Consider the following 24,859-nt stretch of genomic DNA (forward strand, 5'->3'; position numbering starts at 1 on the left):
TGCCTTGCAAGCAGCCAACCCGGATTCGATTCCCAGCATCCTATATGGTCCCCTGAGCACTGCCAGGGGTAATTCCTGAGTGCAAAGCCAGGAGTAACCCCTGTGCATCCCCAGATGTGACCCAAAAGGCAAAACAAAAAACCAAAAAATATATATATTAAAAAAAAAATAAACTGCAGGTTGTTGCACCTTGTTGCAGTATGGGCACTCTGGGCTCCTGAGGTTTCGGGGTGGAGGACAGGGTCTGGGGCTCCCTCCTGGCTCTGCTGCACTGGCTTGGGCAGTGCTGCAAGTGTCAGGACTCTGTGAGCACATTCTGCACCTCGAATGCCAACAAGGGTCAGCTTTGGATAGGTCTCCCCGGAACCCCAGGTAAAGCTTCACTGGGGAGAGGGATCAGGGTGGTCAGTCGCCCCTAGCCCGGCAGAAGGAGAGGGGGAGAGGGATCAGAGCAGGTCAGTCGCCCCTACCTTGGGTGCTCATCTTAGCCAAGGTCCAGCTCTTTTCCCCCTACTCCTACGCCCCTAATGATGTTCACTGTCTCCAGCGTGCCTGGTATGGACACTGGCCAGGTCACAAATTCTAACCTGACCTTTGTCCATCCAGGCTTTGTGGGTAATAATGACTCCTCCACTGGGGGGACCAGCACTGAGCATCGTTCACCAGCTCCCTGCCAGAAAGACCATGGACACTGCCCAGTTCCTTTTTGCAGGAAGCTGACCCACCTGCGAGGCACTTGGTGCTGACCTCTTGGGAGTCAGAATGTAAGTCTGTTTGCTGGTGTCCCCCCTCTGTACTGCTGCGCTTGCCTTGGGCTCAGAGCAACCCCTCACCCCCACTTGCATTTCTTGTAGATCACTTGACAGTTCCTCCCGGGGTTATAGGGCGCTTGGGGGTCACACCTGGCAATGCCAAGGATTAATCTTAGGCCTCCTGTGTGCTAACTGCACGCTAGCTGTTGATCTATCTCCGTGGCTTTTTTTTTTTTTTTTGGTTTGTTTTAATTTTGTGGCCACACCCGGCAATGCTCAGGGATTTGTTCTGGCTCTGCACTCAGGAATTACTTCTGGCAGGTCTTAGGGCACCACATGGAACGCCAGGGATTGAACCCGGCCGCGTGCAAAGCAAATCCATTGTGCTATTGCTTTGACAATCCCCCAATTTGTGGGGGTGCATGTTTGGGCCACACCTGGTGGCGTTCAGGGCTTACTCCTGGTGGGCTCATGGGACCATATGGGGTGCCTGGTATTGAACCTGGGTCTGCAGCATGCAAGGGAAAAGCCCTCCCTGTTCTGCTACTGCTCCACTCCGCCCTTTTTAAAAATGACCCTGAGCACTTGAATTTGAGCTGAGACTCCTCCCCCACACTCAAACACCAGGACTCTTCCTTCTGTACAGGTAAGCAATTCATGTCAGCTCCTGCCTCAGAAATAGAAAACAGGATCTAAGGAAACATCCAGAACCTCATAGGGGTGACAGGGTAGAGGTCTGGCTTTCACTTTTGGCACAGACTTCCGCAAAGCAGTGGAGTCATTCTGCTAACTTCTACCCCTTGGCTGCTCAGAGTCAGGAGGAAGAAGTGGTTGGATTAGGTGAAAAGTTTTTGCTCAGGGCCCTGAGACTTGTTGGGTCTGCCCCTCTCGTGGGCACATCACTGCCCTGCTTAGTGGCAGCTTTATTTCCATGTTAAAGGAAAAATTAGTTACAAGGGAGAGTGGACGCTGTGCCATATTTGGCTCTCGGGGATGAGCACAGACTGCCGGCTTACATGATCTGAGATTCAGCCAAGACTGTACAACCTTCAGAGTTACTGCATGAGGTGATTTAGCTCTGATCTGGGGATAAAGGAGGGACACTTACCAGAACCTAGTCTCCTTGGAAAGATAGTACAGTGGGTAAGGCTCGTACTTGCCTTGCATGTGGCTGACCATGGTTGGATCCCTGGCACTGCCCATTGTCCCCTCCCCCCTCAAGGAATGTAGAATAAAGCCAAGAAATAGCAATACAAAGAACACCAAACCCTCAGACACACACACACACACACACACCATACGCGTACTCTGCAATTCCAAGTGCATGAGGTAGTGAGCCTGTTAGTGACCTCCTCCTGTCGCCTCTGCTGCCGCTGAGCTGCCAAATATCAGATTCCAGGGTCCGCATGAGCGGCATTTTGCAAAGCCGCTGCATGGCAGGTATTTGAGTTGCTGCCAAGAAGACCCAGGTGCGCCCGGACACGCTGCGCGGAGCCACGGGAGTCCAGAGGGGCCGGGCTGTGCTTCCCGAGCTGTGCTTCCCGTGCTGGCCACGCCGAGCGAGCAGCGCCAGAAATTGGTCCTGCCTTCTGCCATGGGCGACCATTGGCCACTGCCCGGGGCATGCAGTGTCTGGCCGTCGTCGGAGCATCCGCCAGGTGCGCGCGGGACTGAACAGGTGCGCGCGCTCGCCGAGCGGGCCGCCAGGGGGCGCGCGGGAGGCCCTGTGCCCGCCGGCCCGGAGGGCAGTTAAGCAAATCTCGCCCCCCGGATCCAGGCCCGGACCTTAAAGGATAGAAGCGGACCATGGAGGAAGCGGCCGGCGCGGAGTCGAGGGGGGTCGAGTGCCGCCGGCGGAGCCCCAGACGCCGCGCTTTCCCGAGCAGCGTAGCTGGGCGCCGGACTCAGTTTCCCTTCCAGCTTCCCGGATCTGCTGGTGCCCGGACGACAAGAATCGAGACCCCGGAGCTCCTGGATGTGAGGACGATCCTACACCTGCCAAGACCGACCCCAAGGCGTCGCGGTGGACCCCAAGACGTCGCGGTGGACGAGGCATGCGCTCTTCCCGCGGGGATCCTCCCCGGGCAGCGTCGGGGCTGGACCGCATCCGCGGGCTCCTGACTCGGACCCGCGGCCCCTCCGGACGGCTCGGTGGGTTTTCTGGCTGGGAAAAGCCGGAATTTCGGCTCACAGAGCGACTGCGACCCGGGCCCAGCAGCGCTGCTCTTCCTCCTCCAGGAAGGTCGCGGGATCTGGGATGGGGGACAGCGGAGGTCACGCTTCGAGTCCCCGTCAGAGGCCCTATCGGAGACCAGATTTGGGGATGTCCCTGATGCCCACCCCGCTGGCTGGGGTCCCCGAGACCCCGCGGGCCGCCCGCTCGGAGCTCCCAGCCCGCCGGGCAGCGCCACCCCGCGGCTGGCCCGCGCGTCCCGTCCGAGCCCGGCCACCTCTCCGCCCCGCGCACGCCCCGCCCCTGTCCCCGGAGGTCCCCACCCGATACCGGCACGCACACGTACTGACTCTGCCGCTAGCCGCCCGACGCGCCGGGTGTCCCCGCTCCTGCGGCCGCACCCGCCGCCAGGCAGCCTCAGCACCTGCGCTCGGGACGTCCTGAGCCGCTGGCACCCGCGACTGTCGGGCTAGCGGAGGGCCATGGGTTTCCTGCCCCGGACCGCGGCCACCAGCTTGCTGCGGTGTTTCTTCCTGGGACTGAGCGCGCTTGGTGAGTGACCCCCGGACCTGGGCCGCGTGGGACTACGGTGGGAAGAAAGGGAGAGATTCGGGACACTGTCGGAGGGGGGAACAGTGTGGGTTGGGACTCAGCCCTCCCCCACCCCGGGGCCATCCGTGTTTACTGAGAACTCTGTCCCCGCTATGTCCCGGACAGCAGCGTGGGGAGCTCGGGTGGGGTGGGCATCTCTGCCCACCATCCTTCACCCCGCACCCACCGCCAGCCCGCAGAGCTCAGGCGCTGAGCCGCTAGATGAGACACTGGCTAAAGAGCTTAAGGACTTAACTCGGGCCCTCCTGGCTCCCCATCTACACACTGATGACCAGGAGTGTCCCCCCCGCTCCCATGCCCTGTCCCCAGGCTGGACATGCGGACTTCATGTCGGTTTCCCAGCCCAGATTCTCCTCCTGCTTCCTGCCAAGGAATCAGGGAGGGGCCCGGAGCTCAACCGTGAGGTCATTTGGGACACAGGAAATGGGGGAAGGATATGAAGGCCTGAAGAACAGAATTGTGACCCCCCCCACCACTCAAGGCCCACCACCCCCTATTGCTAGCCAGAGGACAAAGGGAATTAGCAGGAGGGCCTTTGGCAGGAGTGGGGCAGTGCTGTCTAGGGTGGATGTGGAGCTGAATGGTCAGCAGGTTCACTCCCCCTCCCCCGACATCCCCAAGGCCTTCTCATTTCCCTCCTCAGGGTTCCCAGGTGAGGCTGAAGGTTTCTTATCCAGTTGGCAAAGAGAGCCTGGAAGAAGCCAGAGGGGTTCAGCATGAGAGTGGGGACTGAGCTAGTCCCATCCCCTGCTCCTTTAGCTGTGTGGGGGTGGGGGGTGGGGGGTTGGGGTCCCAGAGCAACCCTCTGAGCCAGAGCTGGGGCCCTGCTCCAGAACCCCACGAAATCACAGCTCCCTCTTCACATCCTCTTGGGTGCTTCCCCACGCCCACCCGCTCCATGCTATGGCCTTGTGGGGCGGGTGCCCAGGGCTGCTCACATCCTGCACATCTGGCGCTGTTCCTAGCTCTCAGGTGGCTCCCGCTGCCAGGTGAGGGGTACTCCGTGGTGCAGGAGGCCAGCTGGTTCACCCCAAGGACCGGGCTAGGGTCTGTCCCTTGGACTGTGGAGGCCCCTCTGGCTCTCTGGGGTGGTGCAGGCCGCTGCCCCTGGGGCGTGAGAAGCCCGAGGGGGGAATTTCTCAGCGCGCGGGAGACTAAAAATAGTAGCCCTGGGGAGAAGCCGCTTTCCGTCCCGGCCTGCGCCTGGCGCTCCGAGTGCGCGCACGGGGACCTTCTCGGGCCCTGTCCGCTCCCGGACCCAGCCACACTCGGGCTTGGGGGAGGGGCTTCCTATCCGCAGGCGCCCCTGGGGCTGGGTAACACTTGCCCAGACTCCACCCTCTAAGGGGAACCGTCCAAGACCCCGCCGGAGAAGTACGGCCCATGGGGGTCCCTGAGTGAAGGACGTTGGCACCCCTCCTGGTTGGAACGTTCCCCCACTGCTCCTGGTGGCCCCAGGTGTCCGGCAGGAAGGCGGAGAACCGCGGTCCGGCCCCCTAGCTTCCAGGTTCTGGATCGGGCGTCCTGGGGCTCCTTGAGGCTGAAGTTGTTTCAGCGCCGCCCTCCCTCCCCCCTCTCCCCCGTCATTGTCTTCGGGCTTATCACCGGGCACAAGTTTCCTGCCCGGGCCGCAGGGACCGCCAGGAAATGGGAAGGGGTGCTGCGGAGGCCAAGGAACGGGTGGGGGGGGATGCTGAGGACGTGCCGCCGGGAAGCGGTGGGGGTGGCGGCATCCTGTCGCGGTCCCGGCCGGCCGCAGAGGCTCCAGCCGGCTTTTGCGGGGCGCAGAGGCCCGTGGCCCTCGCGGACCCCGCGCAGTACCGGGGCGCGGAGCTGAGCGCCAGGCCCGGCGCGCATCGGCGCAGCCGTCGGGGTGACTGTCCGCCAGGCCGAGCCTCGTGGTCCCCCTGCTTCCCGGCAGGGCCGAATGAGTGTCTGAACGGCTGGTGCTCTGGCCCGGGGGCGGAGGCCAGGCCGGGGAACCTGCACCCCAGCCCTGGAAACCCACGGCCCAGCCCTGGAAAACTCCCTCCCTCCCGCCCGCACCAGCCCTGGAAACCCGCGGCCCCAACCCCTGCCCGCCACCTCACGGCACCCGCCAGTACGATCGGACTCCCGCAGGGCCGGTGCGAGCATTCTGGTTTCCAGTCCTACCCTGCGCGGGGGTTACGGGTGGGGACGGGGACGTTCTCGCAGTGGGGGGTAGGGGGAAGCAAGGTTAGCCCTGCAGGGCGGAGTGGGGGGCTGTTGGCCGTCGTCCTGCAGGTGGGGGGGGGGTTGAGGGCAGCAGATGATGGACACAACTGATGTGTGCCCTAAAGCCCGAACCCTGCCCGTGCCATCCGCGGGGTGGATCTGCCCTCTCCCCCCCACCCCCGCCGCCCCCTACTCCTTGGTGCCCAGCAGTGTGCGACTCTGGAAGCAAATGAACGGTTAGAAATGTGTCCCCAAGACCGCAGCGCCGAGTCGGGGCACGATCAGCACTGGAGACTCTTTGGAGGGTGGGCGGGGCTTACTCACCCGGGCGTAGCGCTCAGGGCTGACCCCATTGAAAGCGCGTCATCCCTGGCTCCGTGGTGCTGGACAAGGGAGAGACGCCGCCCCCTTCTCCCGCTCCCAGGGCACCCCCCGGGGGCTCTCACTCCCCACCTTCTCCTGCAGTGGTGCCCGCGTCTGCCCAGCTGCAGGTGCACATGCCACCGGGCCTCAAGGAACTGCAGGTGGTGGAGGGGTCGGAGGTGGTCCTCCCCGCGTGGTACTCCGTGGTGCAGGAGGCCAGCTGGTCCCAGCCCTGGGAGATGCTCTCGGCCATCTGGTACCTGCAGCGCCAGGGGAAGGAGGCTAAGCAGGTGAGAAAGTGCGTTGAGCAGTGGGGGGCTGGCTGTGCGGGAGGCAGGGGGTCGGAAAGGAATGGGGGAAGGCAGGGCTGGCCTGGTCGGTTCCCTTTTGCTCTGATCTCCGAGGAGCGACTCCCCTCCCCCCAACTTTCCCTGGAAGTCCGGTACCCTGAAGAGGTTGAGGATTTGGGGTTGAGGGAAGGGAAGGATTAGGGCAAGTAAAACATGTCGGTATTCCAGCATCTCTTTTTCTTCCCAAATGACTGTCCTGCTCCTCCTTTCTGCCCCCTCGAGGGGCAAGGGTCAGCCCCCCCACACTGGTTCCACCTCACCCCGTTCCTAACCTTTCCCAGCACCCCAGGAAGTGGGGGTCCCAAGAACCCCTAGAAGGAAGAGGACCTAGGGGAAGTTGGGGTGACTGGGGAGCTGGGTCAGGTGGGACTCGGTGGCTGCAGGGAAGGGACTGGGGGGTGTATTAGTGGGGAGGGGGCACAGAGCACTCATGGAGTAACCCGGAGGGGTTATGCCCACAACAGGTGCTGGCCTACATCCGGGGGGCCACAGTTAGCAAAGACGGAGTGGCCCTGGTCTACTCCATGCCCTCCCAGAACGTGTCTCTGCGGCTACGGAGTCTCCAGGAGAGAGACTCAGGGTCCTACTACTGTTCCGTGAACGTGCAAGACCGACAAGGAGTGAGGACGGAGCATGCCAACAGCCAGGCCTTGGAGCTCAGCGTGCTGGGTGGGTGAGCCCCTGCCGGAAACTGACAGTCCCTTGGGTGCGCTATGGTTAGGTCTGGGGTCACACCCAGGAGTGCTGGGGGGACCCTGCGGTGCCAGGAACCTAATGCCAAGCAAGCCCTCGAGCCACTAGGACCCACTTCCCCAGGTCCTGGAAATGGTTTTTAACCTGCTATCCCTCCCCCAGTTCCTCCAGCGCCTCCGTCCTGCCGTGTTGTGGGTGTCCCCCGGGTGGGGACCAACGTGAGCCTGAGCTGCAAGTCCCCGAGGAGTAAGCCAGCGGCCCAGTACCAGTGGATGCGGCCACCTCCATCCTCCCAGATTTTCTTTCCACCAATATTAGGTGAGGAAATTCCCAGAGACTGTGGTCTGGGCAGGGCGGGACAAGATGGCAGGGCAAGTGGGAGGTGCATGCGAGGGGAGGGGCTCACTGGGGAAGGGAGGAGGGCTGCGAGGAGGGTCTGTCCCGCTCCATGCTGGGTCCCTGGGCTCTGGAGCCCCATGATCTGCTCTCTGGGTCAGCGGGGGTCTCTACACTTGGGGTTTGACCTCACCTCCCCACTTGTAAATTGCTGGTCCATGACCCTGATTTGAACACACCAGGGTAAAGGTTAGGGAGGGGGCAATTAGAAGGTTTGATTTTATTTTGGGGTTTTGGGAATTCCTCCTGGCTCTGTGCTCAGGAGTGACCCCTGGTGGTTCTTAGGAGACCACATGCATGCAGTGCCTGGGTGGAACCAGTCAGCTCCATGCAGGACAGGAGCCTGACCTCACATCCTAGTCCTCTGGCCCCTGGGAGGATTTAATATGGAGCACTGGGCCTTTTAGAAAGTGGTTATAGCTGTTCACCACAATAACAGCACGGTAATGGTACTGTACTTCTGTGGAGCTCTGTCCCTTATTTTTTTGAGATGTATGATAAAGTCTTTATTTTAAAATGTTTCAGAAAAAAATAATGCAACAAATACAGCAAAATGTCAGCAATCGTTGAATGTAGGTGGTAGATTTTCATTTCATTCCTCTTTTTACTGTCTATCTGTGCATTCTTGGGCGGGAGACAGTGCTGGGTCGCCCCCCGTGGGGTTCTGGGGTTACCCTTGGCTCTGTGCCCAGGGGTGACTTTTGACATGCTGGGGCCATTGTGTGGTACAGATGTTCAAACCAGGTTTGGTGCGATTACAAGGCAAACACCTTAACCCATGAATTCTCCCTGCAGCCCATCCACTGGGCCGTTTTTGTGACAAAAGACACTTGGGTCAGGGAGATAGTGCAAGGGTTAAGGCACATGGCCTTGCATGTGACCAACCCTGGTTTGACCCCTGGCATCACATGGTCCCTTGAATATCCCAGGTGCGGAGTTAGAGGGCCCCTCCCAGCATCATGGGTGTGGCCCTGGAACCCCCTGCCCCTCCCCTGCCTCTCCACCACCACTCGCCACCCCACCCCCAGTCACACTGCTGGGATGGGGCACTCTCAGTGCCACAGGGCCTTACCTGCATCTCAGCCTCAGACATTCACATTGACTCTCAGCCAGCCGGATGGCCAGGAATCACTGGGAGGGGCCCCAAGGCCTCCCGAGCACATTTTGGGCCCCCAGCCCCTTTACCCGCCACAGAGAACAGTTCAGCTCCTGTTCTTCACTGCCAACTTGAGGCTCCAATTAACCCCGGGGAAAGATCTTAACCTGGTCTGGCTGCTTCCATCCTACACACCGAGGCTCCAGGATGACAAGTCATTTATTTAGAGACCTGTGGCCTTTTCTGCCTTCTTCAGAAGTGATGTGGGGAGTCCAACCTAGTGCCTGGCACATGTGAACATGTGCCCTGGCACTGATTGTGTCCCCGGGCCCTGCGGCCTGGTCTGGACCCCATCCTCCCTGGCCCAACCTGGGTCTCTCCACATAGCCATGCGGAAATGGAGGGTGGAAATGCTCTTCGGTCTCTGTGGGCCTCACTTCCGCACCCTGCTCTGGGATGCTGGCAGGTAGAGCTGCAGGCCTGCCACACTGGTAACAGACCGCCGAGCCCCCCCGCCCCCCGGAATTTCCAAGAGGACCTTGGGGTGTTGGGGGAAATAGGGGCTGCAGACTGATGGCTGTGTCGTGTCCACAGATGCCTACAGGGGCTCCTTGAACCTCTCCAACCTGTCCTCGTCCATGTCCGGTGTCTATATCTGCAAGGTCCACAATCAGGTGGGCAGCGGCTCATGCAATGTGACCCTGGAAGTGAGCACAGGTCAGTGAGGGGTAAGTGAGTTCAGGAGAAGGCTGGTGGGGATCACAGGGCGGTAGGGGCCAGTTGCCGATACCACACACTTTGAGTGCAGCATAAGGAGCTGTGCATTCGCCCTGGTCAGTGCCTGGTGGTTGGTTGACTGGCTGTTTTTTGCCTGGCAGCCTTGTTCTCCTGACCAGGAAAGGCAGCAGTAGACAGTAGGGCTGGAGGGGGGTGAGAGCGGCCGGGTGCCCCCTCTGACTGCAGACTTTTAGAGGACCTGGTGTCAGTGGGCATTGGGATTGGCAGGGACTGGGAGCGGCCAGGTGCCCCCTCTGACTACAGTCTTTTCCAGGACCCGGGGGCAGTGGGGCTGGAGGGGCAGGGAGTGGCCAGGTGCCCCCTCTGACTACAGGCTTTTCTAGGACCTGGGGCTGCAGTGGTGGCAGGGGCCATCGTGGGCACCCTGCTGGGGCTGGCGCTGCTGGTCGGGCTGGTCCTCCTGTTCCAACGCCACCGCAAGGCCAAGGGCGTAGAGGAGCCGGCCAACGATATCAAGTAAGAGCCTGGCTGCTGTCCCCCAGAGGATGGGCTTCTGTGACTTCTTTCATGCCCAGGGGTGGCTGGTGGAGGTGGGGGGAACATTGAACTGAGATTCTGACTCCCCACTTCCTCCTCCTCTGATGACCAGGGAGGACGCCACAGCCCCCCGGACCCTGCCATGGCCCAAGGGCTCAGACACCATCTCCAAGAACGGGACCCTGTCATCTGTCACCTCCGCGCGGGCCCTCCGCTCACCCCCAGGCCCTGCCAGACTAGGGACCATGACCCCCACCCCCAGCCTCTCCAGCCAGGCCCTGCCCTCCTCCCCGCGGTTGCCTGGGACAGACGGGGTGCACCGGCAGCTGGCAGTCCCCAGCCCGAGTGGCATCTCCTCCTCCGTGCTGAGCCGCATGGGCGCCGTTCCGGTCATGGTGCCCGCCCAGAGCCAGGCTGGGTCTCTGGTATGAAGGCCTGGCCGGGCCCTCGCGGGCTGACACGTGCCATCTCTCCCCTTCCCCTTGGGGTTGGTCATGGACTCTTGAGAGGGGGGCCACCGTCCAGGCCCCTGCTCCTCTGCCTCCCACCTTGCTTTCCTAGAGAAAAACGGAATGTGGGTTAGGGCCCGCATTTCTGAAAGGTGGGGAAGAGGGAGGGGACCTGAACACGCAAAGAAGCCCTTCCTGCCCCTAGACAGCCACGAGATCCAGGGGGCCTCGTGGGAGTGTGCCCTCCCAGCCCCGAACCACTAGCCTCTAACACTCCCCAGCCCCCTGCAATTCTGGGGAACCTGTCCTGCTGGCTTGGCCAGGTTTGGCCAGGGCAGGGACCCTGTTTTTAAAACTAACTTGAAATGTGTGTGTTTCTGTTTTTATTTTGCGAGTCTCAATAAAGATGCACTGTGTTTGTAAGGAACGTGGGGTGCTTGTCTGTGCATGTTTTCAGCGGGGCGGGGTGGGTGGGGGTGAGGTGAGCCGCAGGATGGGCATAGGGAGGCCCCTTCCCTGGGAATGAGGGGGTTCTCCGCTCAGACTTACAGGCTTGGACAGTTCCAAAGTCTGTGGGGTAATCCCCCACCCCCACCCCATCCTGAGGGGCTAGGACTGGGGCACTGTGGGGCTGAGGTGACTCTGGCTGGGCCGTGTCCCCTCCCAGATCACAAGGGCCTTCACAAGCATGCCCTGCAGCCAGCAAGCACCCCACCCCACCCCCCACACACCCTGTCCTGGGCCAAGCAGGGCAGGGGACACGGGCACTGTCTCATTGCTGCCTTCTCTATGTCCCGCACACCAAGGGGCACAGGGGCGCTGTGTGCGAGGTGCTAGTTTCCATGGAGACACCCACTCCAGTGAGAGGAGAAGGGAAGGCGGGAGGTCAGGGAGGGCTGGGAAGGAACTTGACTCTGCAAGGGGTTGCTGCAGCCCAGCCTTGGGAGTTGGGGGCAGGTGGCCGGTGGAGGAGGTCTCACCAGTGCCGTCCCCAGGCCTGGAGGAGGAGTGTTGCTCCCAGGGCCAGCCCAGGCCTCTGCCCTTGTTTGCTCTGAGATAACCAGGCTCCTCCTGCCCAGCGCCCAGCCCTGTAGAGGCCCTCGCCAGGACCCAGACCCCCACGGACCTGACGGCTGGAGGGCAGGACCATGGCCCTGCTGCCTGGCTCGCTCCTTGGGGGGCTCCTGCTGGTCGTGGCCCACCTGAGTGGTGAGAAGGGACTGGTCTCACGAGGGTGGGCACCTCAGGGCAGCCGGAGTGAGGGGGCAGGGCACCGGGTGGGCGGGAGGGACGGAGAGGGGCTCCTGACAGTGGAGCACAGCACCCCAACTCCCGCAGCACCCTGGGGTCTCTCTCTCTCTCTCCCTGCGGCAAGCACACCCTCCTAGCACGCCCAGTGGGGGCCTTTGGCCCACACACTGGGCAGGCCCGGGCCTCTCTCTCCCGGAAGCTGCAGGGACCAGGAGAAGGGCTGAGCTGGAGAGAGAAACTCTTGGGGGGGGGGAGCCCAGGGTGGACCCCACATCAGGTCACCGGCCCCTGCCCCCCCAGTGGCTGCGCTTGCCGTGGAGGTGACGGTGCCCGCCGAGCCTCTGAGCACCCCGGTGGGCACCACGGCCGAGCTGAGCTGCACCTACCGCACGTCTGTCGGGGACAACTTCGCCCTGGAGTGGAGCTTTGTGCCGCCGGGCCAGCCCCTGTCTGAGTCTCTGCCCGTGAGTCAGGGGACGCCGGCCGGGAGGGGTGGTGGGCCAGGCTGGGTGCGGGGAGGGCAGTGTGTGTGGACGGGTGAGGGCTCCCATGCCTTCCAGATTCCCACCACAGAGCACTTCCCCTCTAGCCCCCTTCCTGACATCAGTGCAGTTCCAGATTCAGTTCCGAGCCCCAAGCCCCGAGGCCTTGAGGCCACACTCTGGTGTCTGGTGAGGGGGTAACGCCGGCCCTCCCAGGCTTTTTTGGGGGGCGGTGTGCCCACCCAGAGGGGGGGGTTTGGTGGGGGGAGCGCTACCCTCCAGGCTGCCATGCAGGGGAGTGGCCTCAAGCCCACTTTCGAGAAAGGACTTGTGTGCCCTCTGCTGCCCCCCAGATCCTCTACTTCACCAATGGCCACCTGTACCCCACGGGCTCCAAGGCGAAGCGAGCCAGGCTGGTGCAGAGCCCCCCCACGGCGGGAGTGGCCAGCCTGCAGCTGAGTCGCGTCCAGCCCTCAGACACCGGAACCTTCCTCTGCCATGTGAATAACCCCCCCGACTTTGACACCAACGGGTTGGGAATGATCAACTTCACGGTGCTGGGTGAGCCAGGCGGAGGGCCTGGGGGTCACCCTGGCCCTTCTAACACCCCCGGAGCCTCACTGGGGACCCCCGGGGAGAGCATTTCCTTCCCCCCACCTCCTGCCCCACCCTCCTGGGAGCACATCTCTCTGGGGCCTGCTGACCAGCCCTGCCCGGGCCTGCCCTGCCCTTACACAGGCGTCTGAGTCACACTCTGGGAACCTCCGGGGTGGGGGGGCTGATTCTGCCCCTCCTGGGTCAGTAGCCCCTCACTAAGGCGGGGGCTCTCCTGCTCAAGAAGAAACTTCCAGAAGCTGGGGGTGGTTCGCTGGGATCCAGGACTTCGAGGTAGTGTCCGACAGCTGCTTCAGACATCTGAAGGGCTGAGATCTGTTTCCGGTCCCTTTGTGAGCTCAGAGGGCAGGAAACTGAGATCCGGAAGAAGTTTTTGAGCTCTGGGCATCTCCAGCAGGAGCCGGGGGCAGAGGGGGTCCTTTCTGGGGGCTGGAGTGGTTCAGGAACAGGTGTCGGAAGGTCCTGATGGTCCTCTGGGGTTTGCAGTGCCCCCGAGCCGCCCCTCGTGCAGCCGGAGCGGCGATACCGCAGTGGGAGGTGCTGTGGCACTAAGGTGCAGCTCTGCCGAGGGAGCCCCCAAGCCTGTGTACAAATGGGTGTACGTGGGCTCTGCTCCCACGGCTCCCCCCGGCGGCATGGTGCAAGGTAAGGCCCCGGGCAGGGGAAGCGGGGAGCCAGCACCTCCTCCGTACCACCCTCTCCAGCGTCTCTACAGGCCTGGCCTGTGGATGCATGATGGGGGGAGACGGGAATGAGGGACAGTTCCCCAGCTGGAAGCGGGTGGAGGGCAGAGGTACCCCTTGTGCCCCGCACGACTATTCCAGGGGGGATGTTTTGGAGATTTTCTGCCACTCATGAATCACTTCTGAGCCTGCTAGCAGGGTGTGTACTGGCTTGCCTCGTCCCCCAGTTTCAGGGGTGGAAACTGGAAATTGCTCCTTGCTTTTTTCCCTGTTCTGGGCTGGTGCCAATGACTTCTCCCAATCCCCATAACCCCCTTAGTTGATCCGAAGCACCCCCAACCCCCAGTGGACCTCGGGGTGTGTGCCTGCAAAGCAGGTGCATGGTGGGGACAAGCGTTTGGGTCAGCCTCGAGCTATCCAGGGAGCATATAGCAGCAGCAAGTCTGCCACACCCCAACTGGACACCAGCCAGGGAACGCCGCACCCCATTCCCTTGCCCGTTCCTGACCCCTACACACGCCACAGCCGCCCTCTCCCCTGCAAGTGGAGAGAGAGGGAGGAGAGGAGGGCGGACAGCAGAGGTGGCCCAGGCTTGGCCACTTCCTCTCTGGGCCTCCTTGGACAAGCTACTTGGCTGCTCCTGGTCAGTTTCCCACTGCCAGAAGGACCTGACTGCCAGGAGGAGGCGAAGCTGCCGTCCTGAGATGGTGCTCAGGGCTGACCCCTGGCTGCCTCCTCTGCCGTTTAGATGAGGTGTCCGGCCAGCTCATTCTCTCCAACCTCTCCCTGGCCTCCTCGGGGACCTACCGCTGCATGGCCACCAACCAGATGGGCAGTGCATCCTGCGATCTGACCCTCTCCGTGACTGGTAGGGGGGCTGGGGTGGTGGCCCTGTGAGGAGGGTGGGGGTGGCATTGCTGCTCTGAGGACCCTGTCTCCTTAGATCCTTCTGGAGGCCGGGTGGCCGGAGCAGTGATCGGGGTGCTGCTGGCCGTGTTGTTCCTGTCCATCGGTGTGTTCTGCCTCATACGGTGCCAGAGAGACAGGAGGAAGCAGCCCAAGGAAACATACGTGGGCAGTGATCTGAGGTGGGCGGGGGGTGAGGGTGGTGTGGGCAGGGAGGGGAGGGCCCCTGCCTTGCACGGGTGAGGTCCTAGGTTTTATCCTTGGCACTACACAACACAAATGTGACATCTTTGGGGCACTGGGGGATGGGGGTCAGCCCCGAGATCCAATGACAGTGAGGGAGACCATGTGTGGTGATGGGGACCATGCACCTGCGCTCACTCTCATCAACCCGTTTTCCAAGTCCTGTTTATAAAACACCTGCAAGGGAGAGAAGCCGTGAGTGGGATTTGCCCTGGGCATTCACTCACCTGAGTCAAATTCTGTGGGACTTGCCCTGGGCACTCAGCTGAGTTCTGAGCAATGAGCTGCTGAAAGGGGGCATGGCGGCTGTTAGCTGCAGCATTGGATACGGGATCAATGCAGTAGTTCTCAAGTGTGGCCTTGGGTTTACCTGGGATCACAGGGCACTTGTTCAACTCAGTTTGGCTGCGTAAGCAATGTGTGTGTGTGTGTGTGTGTGTGTGTGTGTGTGTGTGTAAGGGGGGTGGTGATGAGGCCTGGAATCTTGACTGAGTCCAGCTGAGTCCCACGCTTGATTCCCATGAGCCAGAGGGCGGGCCACTTCCAGGCTTCCCCACACCCATGTCCCCGTCTGTATTCTTCAGGGAGGATGCTATGGCTCCTGGGATTTCTGAGCGTCCTTCTGCCAAGCCTGATTCTAGCCGTGGCCTCCTGGAGAGGTCCCCCTCAGCCAGCACCGTGTCCACCACCAAGTCCAAGCTCCCCATGGTGGTGTGATTGCACACCCAGTCCCTGGGGTGGGGCATGTAAAATAATTAAAGCCTTCCGGCACCAGACTGTTTCCCCCTTTCTGCCAGAGGCAGCCAGTTCTTGTAGGCGGCCCCAAACATAATACTGATAAGGAGCCGGTGCTCCATGCTCTGGCCAGAGTCTGGGTTGGTCCAAGTGAGGTGGGGGGTGCTTTGAGGGCTCCCCTCCCCACCCCTACCGTGGGGCTGGGTCCAGTGAGACTTGTGGCAAACTTCCAGCCCGTGGCCGATGCCCTGGAGCTCTCTCCCCTCCAGCACCCTCGGAACACTTGGACATTCCTCTTTATTGTTCACATTCCAACCCAGCACGGTCACATGCACACACCGAGATGAAAAAAAAACCTTCCGGCCACAGCCCAGGAGCCCGGGGGAGGCCGGCCCGGGGTGAACTCCTCCCGTCGGGCCTCCCGGGCGTTGCATATAAACCGGAGGAGCGCGAAGAGGCGGCTCTCGGGGTGCGCTGCGGGGAGGGGGGAGGTTGGATACAGGCAGGCGCGGAGCTGGGAGGGGTGGAACAGGGGCTTGCCTTCCGATCGGAGCGGGAAAAACCCGCTTCCCTTCTTCACTCCGCGCCCCAGATCCGAAGGGCTGGGGCGGGAACAGCACGGAGACGCCGGGCGCTCCCTTCAGCGGCGCGCAGAACGCAAGGACTGGGAAGGGGGGATCAAAAGAAAAGAGAAAAAGAAAAAGACAAGAAGCGATAATATTCGGGCCACGCGGGCCGGCGGCCCAGGGCGGAGCTGCATGCTGGGGGAGAGAGGACGAGAAGCCAGAGAGGAGAGAGTCGGGCGGGCGCGGGTTCGGGCCAGGTGGGAGGAAGAGCGCGGGACCAACTCAACGGGCGCGGGCGGAGACTCCGGGACGGAGCCTGCCTGGGAGCGGGGGTCTCCGGGGGCGCAGGGCGGGCTCCTGAAGCTGCGGGGCGGTGGAAGGAAGGTCACGAACACGGCGGGGAAGTCTCGTCACTGCGAAGGGGACGCGGCATCCATCTCTCCTAGAGAACTGAGCGGTGGGCCAGCCTCAGCACCTGCTCCCCAGCCACCCACCCCCGCACCCCCAAAAGCGGGACGCCGGGGAGCCCCCACCCCCGCCGGGGCGTCGCCGCCGCTGCCTCGGGCGTTCAGATCCAAAGCCACCCCCGGGCACGGTCCGCGGCCGTCTCCCACCTGGGACCCCGCAGCTCCAACTCCGTCCATTACCTTCTAAAATGCTCAGCTCTTCCGTCCAGGGCGGGGCGGTTTATGGTGGGAGGAGGTGGAGAGAGCAGCGGGGTGAGCTTGCCGGAGCACCCCCATCCTCCTCCACCCGCTTCTCCCTGACCCCCCATCCTTGACCCCGTCCCTCCCCGGGCCCCCCATCCTTGCCCCCGTCCCTCCCAGGGCACCCCAGCCTCCTCCACCCGCCCCCGGGCCCCCATCCTTGCCCCGTCCCTCCCCGGGCCCCCCCAGTCTCCTCTACCCGTCCCCCGGGCCCCCATCCTTGCCCCCGTCCCTCCCCGGGCATCCCCAGCCTCCTCCACCTGCCCCCGGGCACCTCCAGCCTCCTCCACCCGCCCCCCTCCCCCCCCCCCCCGTCCCTCCCCGGGCATCCCAGCCTCCTCCACCCGACCCCACCCCCGGCTCGGATTCCCGGGCCCCCCAGCCTCGCCCCGGCCTCGCGCGCTCACCAGGCCTAGTCTCCGCTGGGGCCGCCGCCCGCGCCCCCCCGGGCGCCCCCGGCTCCGCCCGGACCCCCGGTCCCCGGGCCCTTCCGGCCGCGCTCCCCGCTCTTGATCTTCTTCCGCGCCATGTGGCCCCGGAAACTCGCCTGGATTTTGGCCGCGGCCGCGTTGGCGCCGGGGTCGTCCAGGGGGATGTCCAGGATGTCGTCGTCCGGCTTGGAGCAGGCGCTCTCCTGGGGGCGGGGTGCGGAGGGGGGGCACTGATTGGGGTGACGGAGCCAAGTCCCCCGCGAGGAAGGGGTCGGGGGAGAAGCTGGGGTGGGGGGGGGGACTGAGCCCCTGGCAACGCGGGGTGCTTGGCGCCGGGGAGGGCTGGGGCGCCACGCGCGGGCGTCTCGGTGCCTCGCACTCAGGGGCGCGAAGCTGGGGGTCAGGTGGGCAAGGGGTGCCTCGGCTTGGGAAGGAGCACGGGACTGCGGCGAGCCGGTGGGGGGGGGGGGGGTCGGGCACGACTTGGCTCCGCGTCCAGTGGAGCTGGGGCTGGGGGCAGCTGCAGAGACGGGGAAGGGGCGTTCGGAGGCGCACAGTCAGCTGCGGGGAATCCCGCTGGCACCCCCTCTCCCGCGGCCCGCGGGGCATGAGCCCAGGTGTGGAGAGGACCGGCTGAACCCCGCCTCCTCCTCGTCCCCTCTCCTTTCCCCTAGGGCTCTCCCACGCCCTAGGAGCCGGTGGTCTGCAGCGGGAAGCTTTCACTCCCCAAAAGACAAAGGAAAGCTAACCGGGGAGCAGAAAGCTTTTCCAGATAAGGGAGGTGACAGGCTGCCCCACCGTAGCCACATTTCCATGCCAGCAGGCAGCCTGGTCTGTAGGACACGATCCTGGATAGTTTTGGCAATGCCATTGATGACGCACCTTTTGGGGGCACCCTCCGTTATGCCTTGCCAGTGATAGGACTTTTCAGAACCTGCCTGGGATAGTTCCCAAACCCAGATCCCCAACCCTGCCTGTCAGCCTCAGGGCTTAGTTTTAACACCTACTCTAGGGATAAGAAAAGGCCGTCAAAGGAAGAAAACCTGTGTCTGCATCTTGCTAACTGTGGCGGTCTGGGCGGTTATCTAATCTCTTTCCATCTCAACTCCTTCATCTGAAATCAGGATGATAATTATCTGCTTCCAAGGGCTGAGGGGGAAGAATAAACATCATGATATGCCTGAATTTCTGGCACAATGTAGCTGCTCAATTAATGGAAGCTATTATTATGATTCTTTTAGATAATAAAGAGTTGATGTGAAATAGTTGTTTTTGTCGACCCAAAGTGGTAAAAACAATTTCACCGGGTTCAGCCTGGTAATAACCAGTGCCGAGCCTCCAGATTCTGTTCCGCCCACAGCCTGTCCTATGTGACAGAAGGAAAGGTTCAAGGACTGCGAATGGAGGGGAGTGGCGTCTCTCAGAGATGGACCCCCATCTCTGCAATGGAGAGCTCCCCTTGCTAATGGGTGCTCGCATATGCCCGATCATTTTGAAAGAAAAAATATTCTTTTTTTTTTTAAAGAAAAGATACCCTTTTCTTTGTTTTATGATTAAATTAAGTCTTTGATTTGAGGGTCCATACCTGGTGAGGTTTAGGAGGTTGAGCATTTACTTCCAGTGCAAGCTGACCCCAGGCGCCTGCATAAAAGCATCTCCCAGAACAGCTGCCCTCTGACCCACCCTCTGGCTTCTAGGCAACTGTCCTTATTCTTTGTCTGAGGACTTGACACTTTCACTGTTTTGCTTCCTGTGGCCAAGAAGCCCAGGGTCTGATGTGGGAATGGTGGCTTTTTTTTCATTTTGCTCCTCACGATTCACAGGTGGCACTCAGGGGGCTTAGGTGATGACACCCCACCTGGCTTGGGCCCCAGGAGCCTGGGGCTGCCTCCCAGGTCCTCGCCCAGGCCCACAGTCACCTTCCCCTTGTTCTGCTCCCCAAGGCGGTCTTCATTTCCTGGGCTTCTGAGTTCTCAATCTGTTCAAGATGCCCACGTGGACCGAAATTCAGCTGGGAGTCCTCACGAGGCCTGCAGCACGCAGGCTTGACATACACTTTCTTCTTTTGTAGGCCTTGTGGCTCCTCTCTGAGACTGATGCTCCACCAGTCTTCAGAAAACACCCTTGGGGGTTCCTGGTTCTCAGAGCTCAAGCATTTCTCAGGATATTCCGAGAATAACAAAGCTTCTCAACAGAGGAGTACTTCAAGCTAAACCCATTCCTGACCCAACTCTCCTGGGCTCCGCGGAGGCTGAGCTTGGAGGAAGGGCTATCTCCCTCCAACCACTGCTGTCACCCACCCACCCCAGCTGCATCCAGAATGGAAACCTGGGACAAGAGGCAAAGCCACCCCCAACGCGACACGCTGCTCCCCCCAGCTCCTGCTCCCACTCTGAATCCTCTGGCAGATGGCTGGGTGGCCCGGCCATAGGCAGGACTGGAGGGGTGTGAAGAAAATCCAGAGGGGCTCCTGGCTCACGGTGCCTGGTTGTGCCCCCTAAGGCCAGATTTGGTGATGTTGCGGAGAGCCCTGTATGAATGCAGGGGTGTGCTTGGGTGCGGATGGAAAAGGCATGAGAAGACCCCTGACATAACACTTCATCTTGGAGAGTCTCCATTCCTCTTTCTCTCTTTTTTTCTTCCTTTCTTCCCCTCCCTCCCTTCCTTCCTTCCTTCCTTCCTCCCTCCCTCCCTTCCTTCCTTCCTTTCTTCCTTTCTCCCTCACTCCCTCCCTCCCTCCTCCCTTCTTCCTTCCTTCCTTCCTTCCTTCCTTCCTTCCTTCCTTCCTTCCTCTTCTTCCTTCCTTCCTTCCTTCCTTCCTTCCTTCCTTCCTCTCTCTCCCTTCCTCTCTCTCCCTCCCTTCCTCCCTCCCTCCCTTCCTCCCTCCCTTCCTTCTTCCCTTCCTTCGGTCCTTTCTTTTTGGGCCACACCTGGTTGTGATTGAGCTTATCCTGGCTCTGTGCTCAAGGATCACTCCTGGTGATGTCGGAGGACTGTATGGGGTATTGTACCCGGGTCAGTCGCATGCAAGGCAAACAAACGTCCCACCCACTGTGCTATCGGGAGTCTCTGTGGCTTTAACTGCAACTAACGCTTTCCTCCATGAAGTCTCCATCAGCTTCCCAATCCAAAGAGATTTTAGAGTGGTCCCTGCTGGGCCATGGATAGGGCCTGCTGGTGCCTGCCATGCGTGAGGAGGCCCCGAGTTCAGTCTTCAGCACCCCCTGAGCGTTGCTGGGTGTGGTTCCAATAATCTGATGCCTACTAGTGTACCAGTGGACACTCAGCCCTGTGGACCCTTGAGAGCGCCGAGTCACCAGCTGTGCCGTCAAGTAGCAGCCCATCACTTCGCCATGGTCACTTGGCTGACAGGAGCCACTACTTCAGGCGGGTCATTCTGTACATTCATTCAAGTCAACAGTAGACTGAGCAAAAGATTAAGCGCCCCCTCCCAAATACTCATCTTCATATTAGGTGAAGGCAGGAGTGTCCCGTATCTGTGACTCTATAAACCAGCAACTGCAGAGCTGGAATCATCAGCTCTGTCTTTGAAAAGAGAAATCAAAATGCGGCCAGAGAGACAGACTGGGGGAAGGTCCCTGTCTTACACTCAGCACACCTCAGCTTCACCCCTGCAGCAGATGTGGAACCCTGCCAGGAGGAAGCCCTGAGCACAGCTGGGTGTAGTCCCTTAAAACAGAAAACAACACAACAACAAAATCCCATATTAAAATCCCATTTGCTTCTTTTCATTCCTGTTTATGCCTACCTCCCAAGAGGGGAGAAGGAAACAGGGCATGGCAAGGGGGTCTCCCAAATGCTAGGTCAGAGGGCCAGCAGGTGACATCCAGGTGGAAGGGGAGGCGCGGACTCATGCTCGGGCCGCACTGTCCCTCTTCCGGGCACCAGACAGACCCAGCCCCCTCAGAATGGGGTAGGAAGATGCCCGGCCCAGCTCTGCCCTGCCCGAGCCCCTAGCAACCTTCCTTCCTCTTTTCTTCCTTCCTCTTCCTTCCTCTTTTCAGGGTGGCAACCTGGCTCAGGGCTTACTCTTGGCGCTGTGCTCAGGAATCACTCCTGATGGGACTGGGGGACCCATATGGCCTGCCGGGGATCAAATCTGGGACAGCCACATGTAAGGCAAACGCCCGTTGTGGCTATACCATTTCAGGCCCCCCCCCCCCCGCCTTCTCCCTCTTTTGTGCCTCCCCACAGTCTCGCAGCAGAGGATCTCCTGCTCAGCCTTGTGCCCTGAAAACCTCAGCGTTATTTTTTTAATGGGGGGGGGGTCACACCCAATGGTGTGCAGGTCTCTTGGCGACCCTGGAAGAGCAGGACAGAAAGTGGGAGACGCACACCAAAGCAGGTACTCCGGTCCTTTGCTCCACCTCCCCTCCACCAGGAGCTGCCCGCTGTAGGGACCCTCACTCCAACAGTGCCTCCCGCCGCTCAGCACTGTCTCCTGACACTCAAGAGCACGGTCCAGGGCAGACCAGGGCCTAGGGGCAGACACGAAGTTCCTGGTGCTCATACTGCGATGCTCCTGGTGGGGCCAAGCCACATTCTGCCCTGGGCTTTCTGAAATCTTAGCTCTCTCACCAGTTTCCGCTGACCTTTCCTGTCTCGCTTTTCCCACCATTCTTACCCTCTCTGTAATACTTTGCTTGCCCCATTCCTTATCCCCACATTCATTCATTTTCTTTATTTAAAATAATCCTGGGGTCAGAGCAATAGTACAGCGGGAAGGGTGTTGCTTTGCATGCGACTGACCTGGGTTTGATCCCAAGCATCCCATGTGGTCCCCTGAACACTGCCAGGAGTAATTCCTCATTACAGAGCCAGGACTGACCCCTGAGTATCACTGGGTGTGGCCCCCAAACAAAACAAACAAGAATTCCTGAGCGATCCAGATCTCAGGAACCATCATTAAGAGTCCGCTTCTTGGGGCTGGAAAGATAGTACAGTGAGGAGGGCACTTGCCTTGCACACAGCTGGGTTCAATCCCCGGCATCACATATGGTTTTCTGAGCCTCGCCAGGAATAATTTCTGAGTGCAGAGCCAGGTGTGGGTCCTCCTCCCCCCCAAAAAGTCCACTCCCCTCATCTAGACAGCTGGTAAGAGCCAGGGAACAGATACTGCAATGGATCCGTGTAACAAGTGCTAGAATTAAAGATATGTGTAAAGTAAGGAGTCTGTTTCTTGGCTGGGGATGAGGCAGAGCATGAGCCCTCACCCATGCAAGGCCCTGGGTTTTGGGTTCAGTGCCTGGCATTGCAAAAAGGGAGGGCGAAGAGATAGTATAGCAGGTTAAGATGCTTGCCTTACATGTGGCCAACCAGGCTTCAATCTCTGGCACCACATATGGTCCCCGGAGCCCTCCACCAGAGACCCTGAGTGCAGAGCCAGGAGTAAGGCCTGAGCACAGGAGGACGTACCCTCCCCTTCCCCCGCAAAAACAAACAAACAAACAAACAGAAAAACAAAACAAAAGGGTCCATTTTGGCTATTACAACCCCAAATTATCTTGATGATGGAAAAGACTGGATCACATGACCAGAGCTTTCTCGGGGGTGGGGGATGGGGCTGAAGATAACTGAGTTCCCCCTCGCCCCCCTCCCGACTTTCCTTTAGTTTCCCGATTTTCCGATTTTCCGTTATGGGCACGCTGCCTTTAAAGAAGACGTAGAGGGAGGCTGTAGGTCAGCAACCTGAGTCAGCCAGGCCTGGGTGTGAATCCTGCTGGCGAGGGGATGCAGCTTCTTGGTATGTCATCTGACCTCCCCAAACGCCCCTCTGCAGGTGTGTGAGGTGGAGGGAATAATCACATCTGCCTCCCAGGATTGTTGTGATGTGATACAGAGAGCCAGGTAGACAAGACGGCATCCAAGCACTGTTGTTGTTAACTGGAATCAAAGCTGAACAACCCAATGACTTGCCCCTTCCTCTTGTTTTTGCTTCCTCGTGGCGCCCGGCTTTACCTGGCGGTGCTCAGAGGACAGGGAGGTGGCCGCGAGGTGCTGAGGCTCGAACCCGGGGCCTCCGCACGCAAAGCTGACCTCAGTCGCTCCCTGCTCCCAGCATTAACTCTGGGATGGGGAGCGGGGAGCAGACAGCGGCAGTGGCAAGGCACGGTTCCCCTACGGCTGCTCGGCTGTGAAGGCGCCTTCACACCCCAGTCACCTTAGCAGCAACCCACTTTGCCGTCAGGCCCCTGCGCCCCCAGGTCTGCGTGTGGGCGCTGACGAGCCGCAGACGCTTCCTCTCCGCGCCCGCACCGCTCCCTCGCGGTCACTTCTCCCAGCCCCCTCCAGCGCCACAAGGCGTTGGGGGGCCGGGCCAGCCCCTCCCCGGCGCCACCCCGAACAGGTTCTTTTCGGGGGGTCCAGCATCACTCCTAAGCCAAGAGCTCAGACGGGCTGCCCGTCCCCGTGCCGCGCTCGTCCCCCGTCCCCCGCCGGCTGCGGCGTCAGTGTTCGGGGCTGGGGGTGCGGGCCAAAAGCCTGGGGCGAGGACCCATGGGCAAGGGGGTCGCCGCGGCTTCTCCCGGCGACGTTTTCCAGCGTGCCCCGTTGGGGTGCGGGGCGGGGCGGGGAAGAAGTCCCCTCTGCGGCCGCAGAGCCCCGCCGAGCTCGGGTCCACCCCGGAGCGCCTGGCGGATGGATGGGCGCCCAGACGCCCCCGCCAGCCGGGGAGCATTTTTCCTTGCTTGCGCTTCCAAGTCAGGCGGACGCCTTCCACCACCCACGGATCAGCAGGCACCCCTTTTGCTCCGAGGATTTCGGCTTCCTTGCCCATCCCTCTCACGCCTCCCAGCGGGGGCTCGGGGTTACCCCTCGCCCCAGACCCAGCGGAGTGCCCGTGCCCCCCGGCCCTCTAACTTACGGTACAGCAATCCATGCTGCCGTGGGGATCCTTGGCCGGGGCGGAGACTGACGCACGGCGGGGGTCGGGGCTGTGTGGGGCCGGGAGTGGGTCTCTGGGGCTCTGGGCTTCTGGAGTGCCCCGCGACCTGCCCCAAACCTGTAGCTCAGCTCTCGGGTCCGCTCTCCCGCGCTCCGCTCCGCTCGCGAATGTAACCTGAGCCCTGCGGCCCCGAAGCCAATCAGGAGACACCCTCGGCGGGGTGGGCGGGGCCGGAGGGTCACGTGGCGAGCGGCCCCGCCCCTGCTCGCCCCGCCCCGCTCCTCCTCCCGCTCCAACCCCTCCTCCCACACACTTCCATCCAGTCCTCCTACACACCCCATCCTCCCCAAGCCGCCTCCCCGGCTCCCTGCAGCGGCAGACTGCCAGGCAGATGCATGCCAGCGCGGGCACGAGGCCCCCTGACATCCTGGGCTCGGGCACATCTGGGCGCAGCAGCCCTCTCCTCTGTCCCTAGACGGAAAACCACGCACCCAGCTCCCCACTTGGCTCGGAGTCCTTCATGGGTCTCTAACGAATCTCCCTCCCCCTCAGCCCGCAGAGAGAGAAGCCCCCCGGGGTGTGTGGTGAAAAGTCCCATCCTCACTCCTCTGCAGAACGGAGAAAGCTGACGACACACAAGCTGGCGCTGGGCTGGCATCAACACAAACCATCGCCACATGTCCCTATCTGATACTCACCAAAACATGTACTTCTTCACTGAGCAGCCAAGCTCGCCATCAAACCCGAGACCCTCTGCACACGCGGGACAGACCCACGCACGGGTGCACCCAGGAGCCAGTGCCCAGCCTAGGTGGCTGCATTTCTAGGACTGAGCTATGGCCCATCCTTCTTCTGCAGGCGCTGCCGCACAGTCTATATGACAATATGTGACACTGTCTTGAATGTATTTAGACATTGCCGCAATCTTGGGAGAAACCTCCTTCCCTTCCCCTCCTCATCCCAGATTCCCCTGGGCTCTGG

At 61.2% G+C, this 24,859-nt stretch overlaps 3 protein-coding genes across 4 annotated transcripts; 2 read left to right on the forward strand and 1 right to left on the reverse strand.

Moving 5' to 3' along the window:
• Nucleotides 1–3,129: 3,129 nt before the first annotated feature.
• ESAM (endothelial cell adhesion molecule) lies at nucleotides 3,130–10,776 on the forward strand. The gene is made up of 7 exons (XM_056115078.1): nucleotides 3,130–3,477; nucleotides 6,199–6,386; nucleotides 6,911–7,115; nucleotides 7,302–7,457; nucleotides 9,226–9,348; nucleotides 9,753–9,885; nucleotides 10,019–10,776. Exons 1-7 carry the CDS (start codon nucleotides 3,408–3,410, stop codon nucleotides 10,335–10,337), a joined length of 1,194 nt encoding a protein of 397 aa, XP_055971053.1. The 5' UTR covers nucleotides 3,130–3,407; the 3' UTR covers nucleotides 10,338–10,776.
• Nucleotides 10,777–11,503: 727 nt separating this feature from the next.
• On the forward strand, nucleotides 11,504–15,286 carry VSIG2 (V-set and immunoglobulin domain containing 2). Its single transcript, XM_056114821.1, has 7 exons — nucleotides 11,504–11,589; nucleotides 11,884–12,070; nucleotides 12,442–12,649; nucleotides 13,190–13,348; nucleotides 14,135–14,254; nucleotides 14,330–14,474; nucleotides 15,120–15,286. The coding sequence occupies exons 1-7, from the start codon at nucleotides 11,504–11,506 to the stop codon at nucleotides 15,250–15,252; spliced, it is 1,038 nt and encodes a 345-aa protein (XP_055970796.1). The 3' UTR covers nucleotides 15,253–15,286.
• Nucleotides 15,287–15,552: 266 nt separating this feature from the next.
• NRGN (neurogranin) lies at nucleotides 15,553–24,074 on the reverse strand. Of its 2 annotated transcripts, XM_056114915.1 has the most exons (4): nucleotides 23,858–24,074; nucleotides 16,951–17,177; nucleotides 16,484–16,501; nucleotides 15,553–16,286 (listed from the first exon to the last, which is right to left on the reverse strand). In XM_056114915.1, the coding sequence occupies exons 1-2, from the start codon at nucleotides 23,870–23,872 to the stop codon at nucleotides 16,956–16,958; spliced, it is 237 nt and encodes a 78-aa protein (XP_055970890.1). In that variant the 5' UTR covers nucleotides 23,873–24,074; the 3' UTR covers nucleotides 15,553–16,286; nucleotides 16,484–16,501; nucleotides 16,951–16,955. The 2 variants fall into 2 exon arrangements, with proteins under 2 accessions (XP_055970890.1, XP_055970891.1); XM_056114916.1 differs by lacking the exon at nucleotides 16,484–16,501.
• Nucleotides 24,075–24,859: the final 785 nt, after the last annotated feature.

The sequence above is a fragment of the Sorex fumeus genome, unplaced genomic scaffold (genome assembly GCF_029834395.1).
Source record: "Sorex fumeus unplaced genomic scaffold, SorFum_2.1 ptg000028l, whole genome shotgun sequence".
NCBI classification, from domain to species: Eukaryota; Metazoa; Chordata; class Mammalia; order Eulipotyphla; family Soricidae; genus Sorex; species Sorex fumeus.

Excerpts from the sequence above, each read along its gene's own strand:
- ESAM (XM_056115078.1), top strand. The coding sequence starts at position 3,408 with ATGGGTTTCCTGCCCCGGACCGCGGCCACCAGCTTGCTGCGGTGTTTC. Across the intron at positions 7,116-7,301 it reads CTTGGAGCTCAGCGTGCTGG|TTCCTCCAGCGCCTCCGTCC; the intron begins GTGGGTGAGCCC and ends TCCCTCCCCCAG. Across the intron at positions 7,458-9,225 it reads TTTCTTTCCACCAATATTAG|ATGCCTACAGGGGCTCCTTG; the intron begins GTGAGGAAATTC and ends TCGTGTCCACAG.
- VSIG2 (XM_056114821.1), top strand. The coding sequence starts at position 11,504 with ATGGCCCTGCTGCCTGGCTCGCTCCTTGGGGGGCTCCTGCTGGTCGTG. Across the intron at positions 13,349-14,134 it reads CCCCGGCGGCATGGTGCAAG|ATGAGGTGTCCGGCCAGCTC; the intron begins GTAAGGCCCCGG and ends TCTGCCGTTTAG. Across the intron at positions 14,475-15,119 it reads TACGTGGGCAGTGATCTGAG|GGAGGATGCTATGGCTCCTG; the intron begins GTGGGCGGGGGG and ends TGTATTCTTCAG.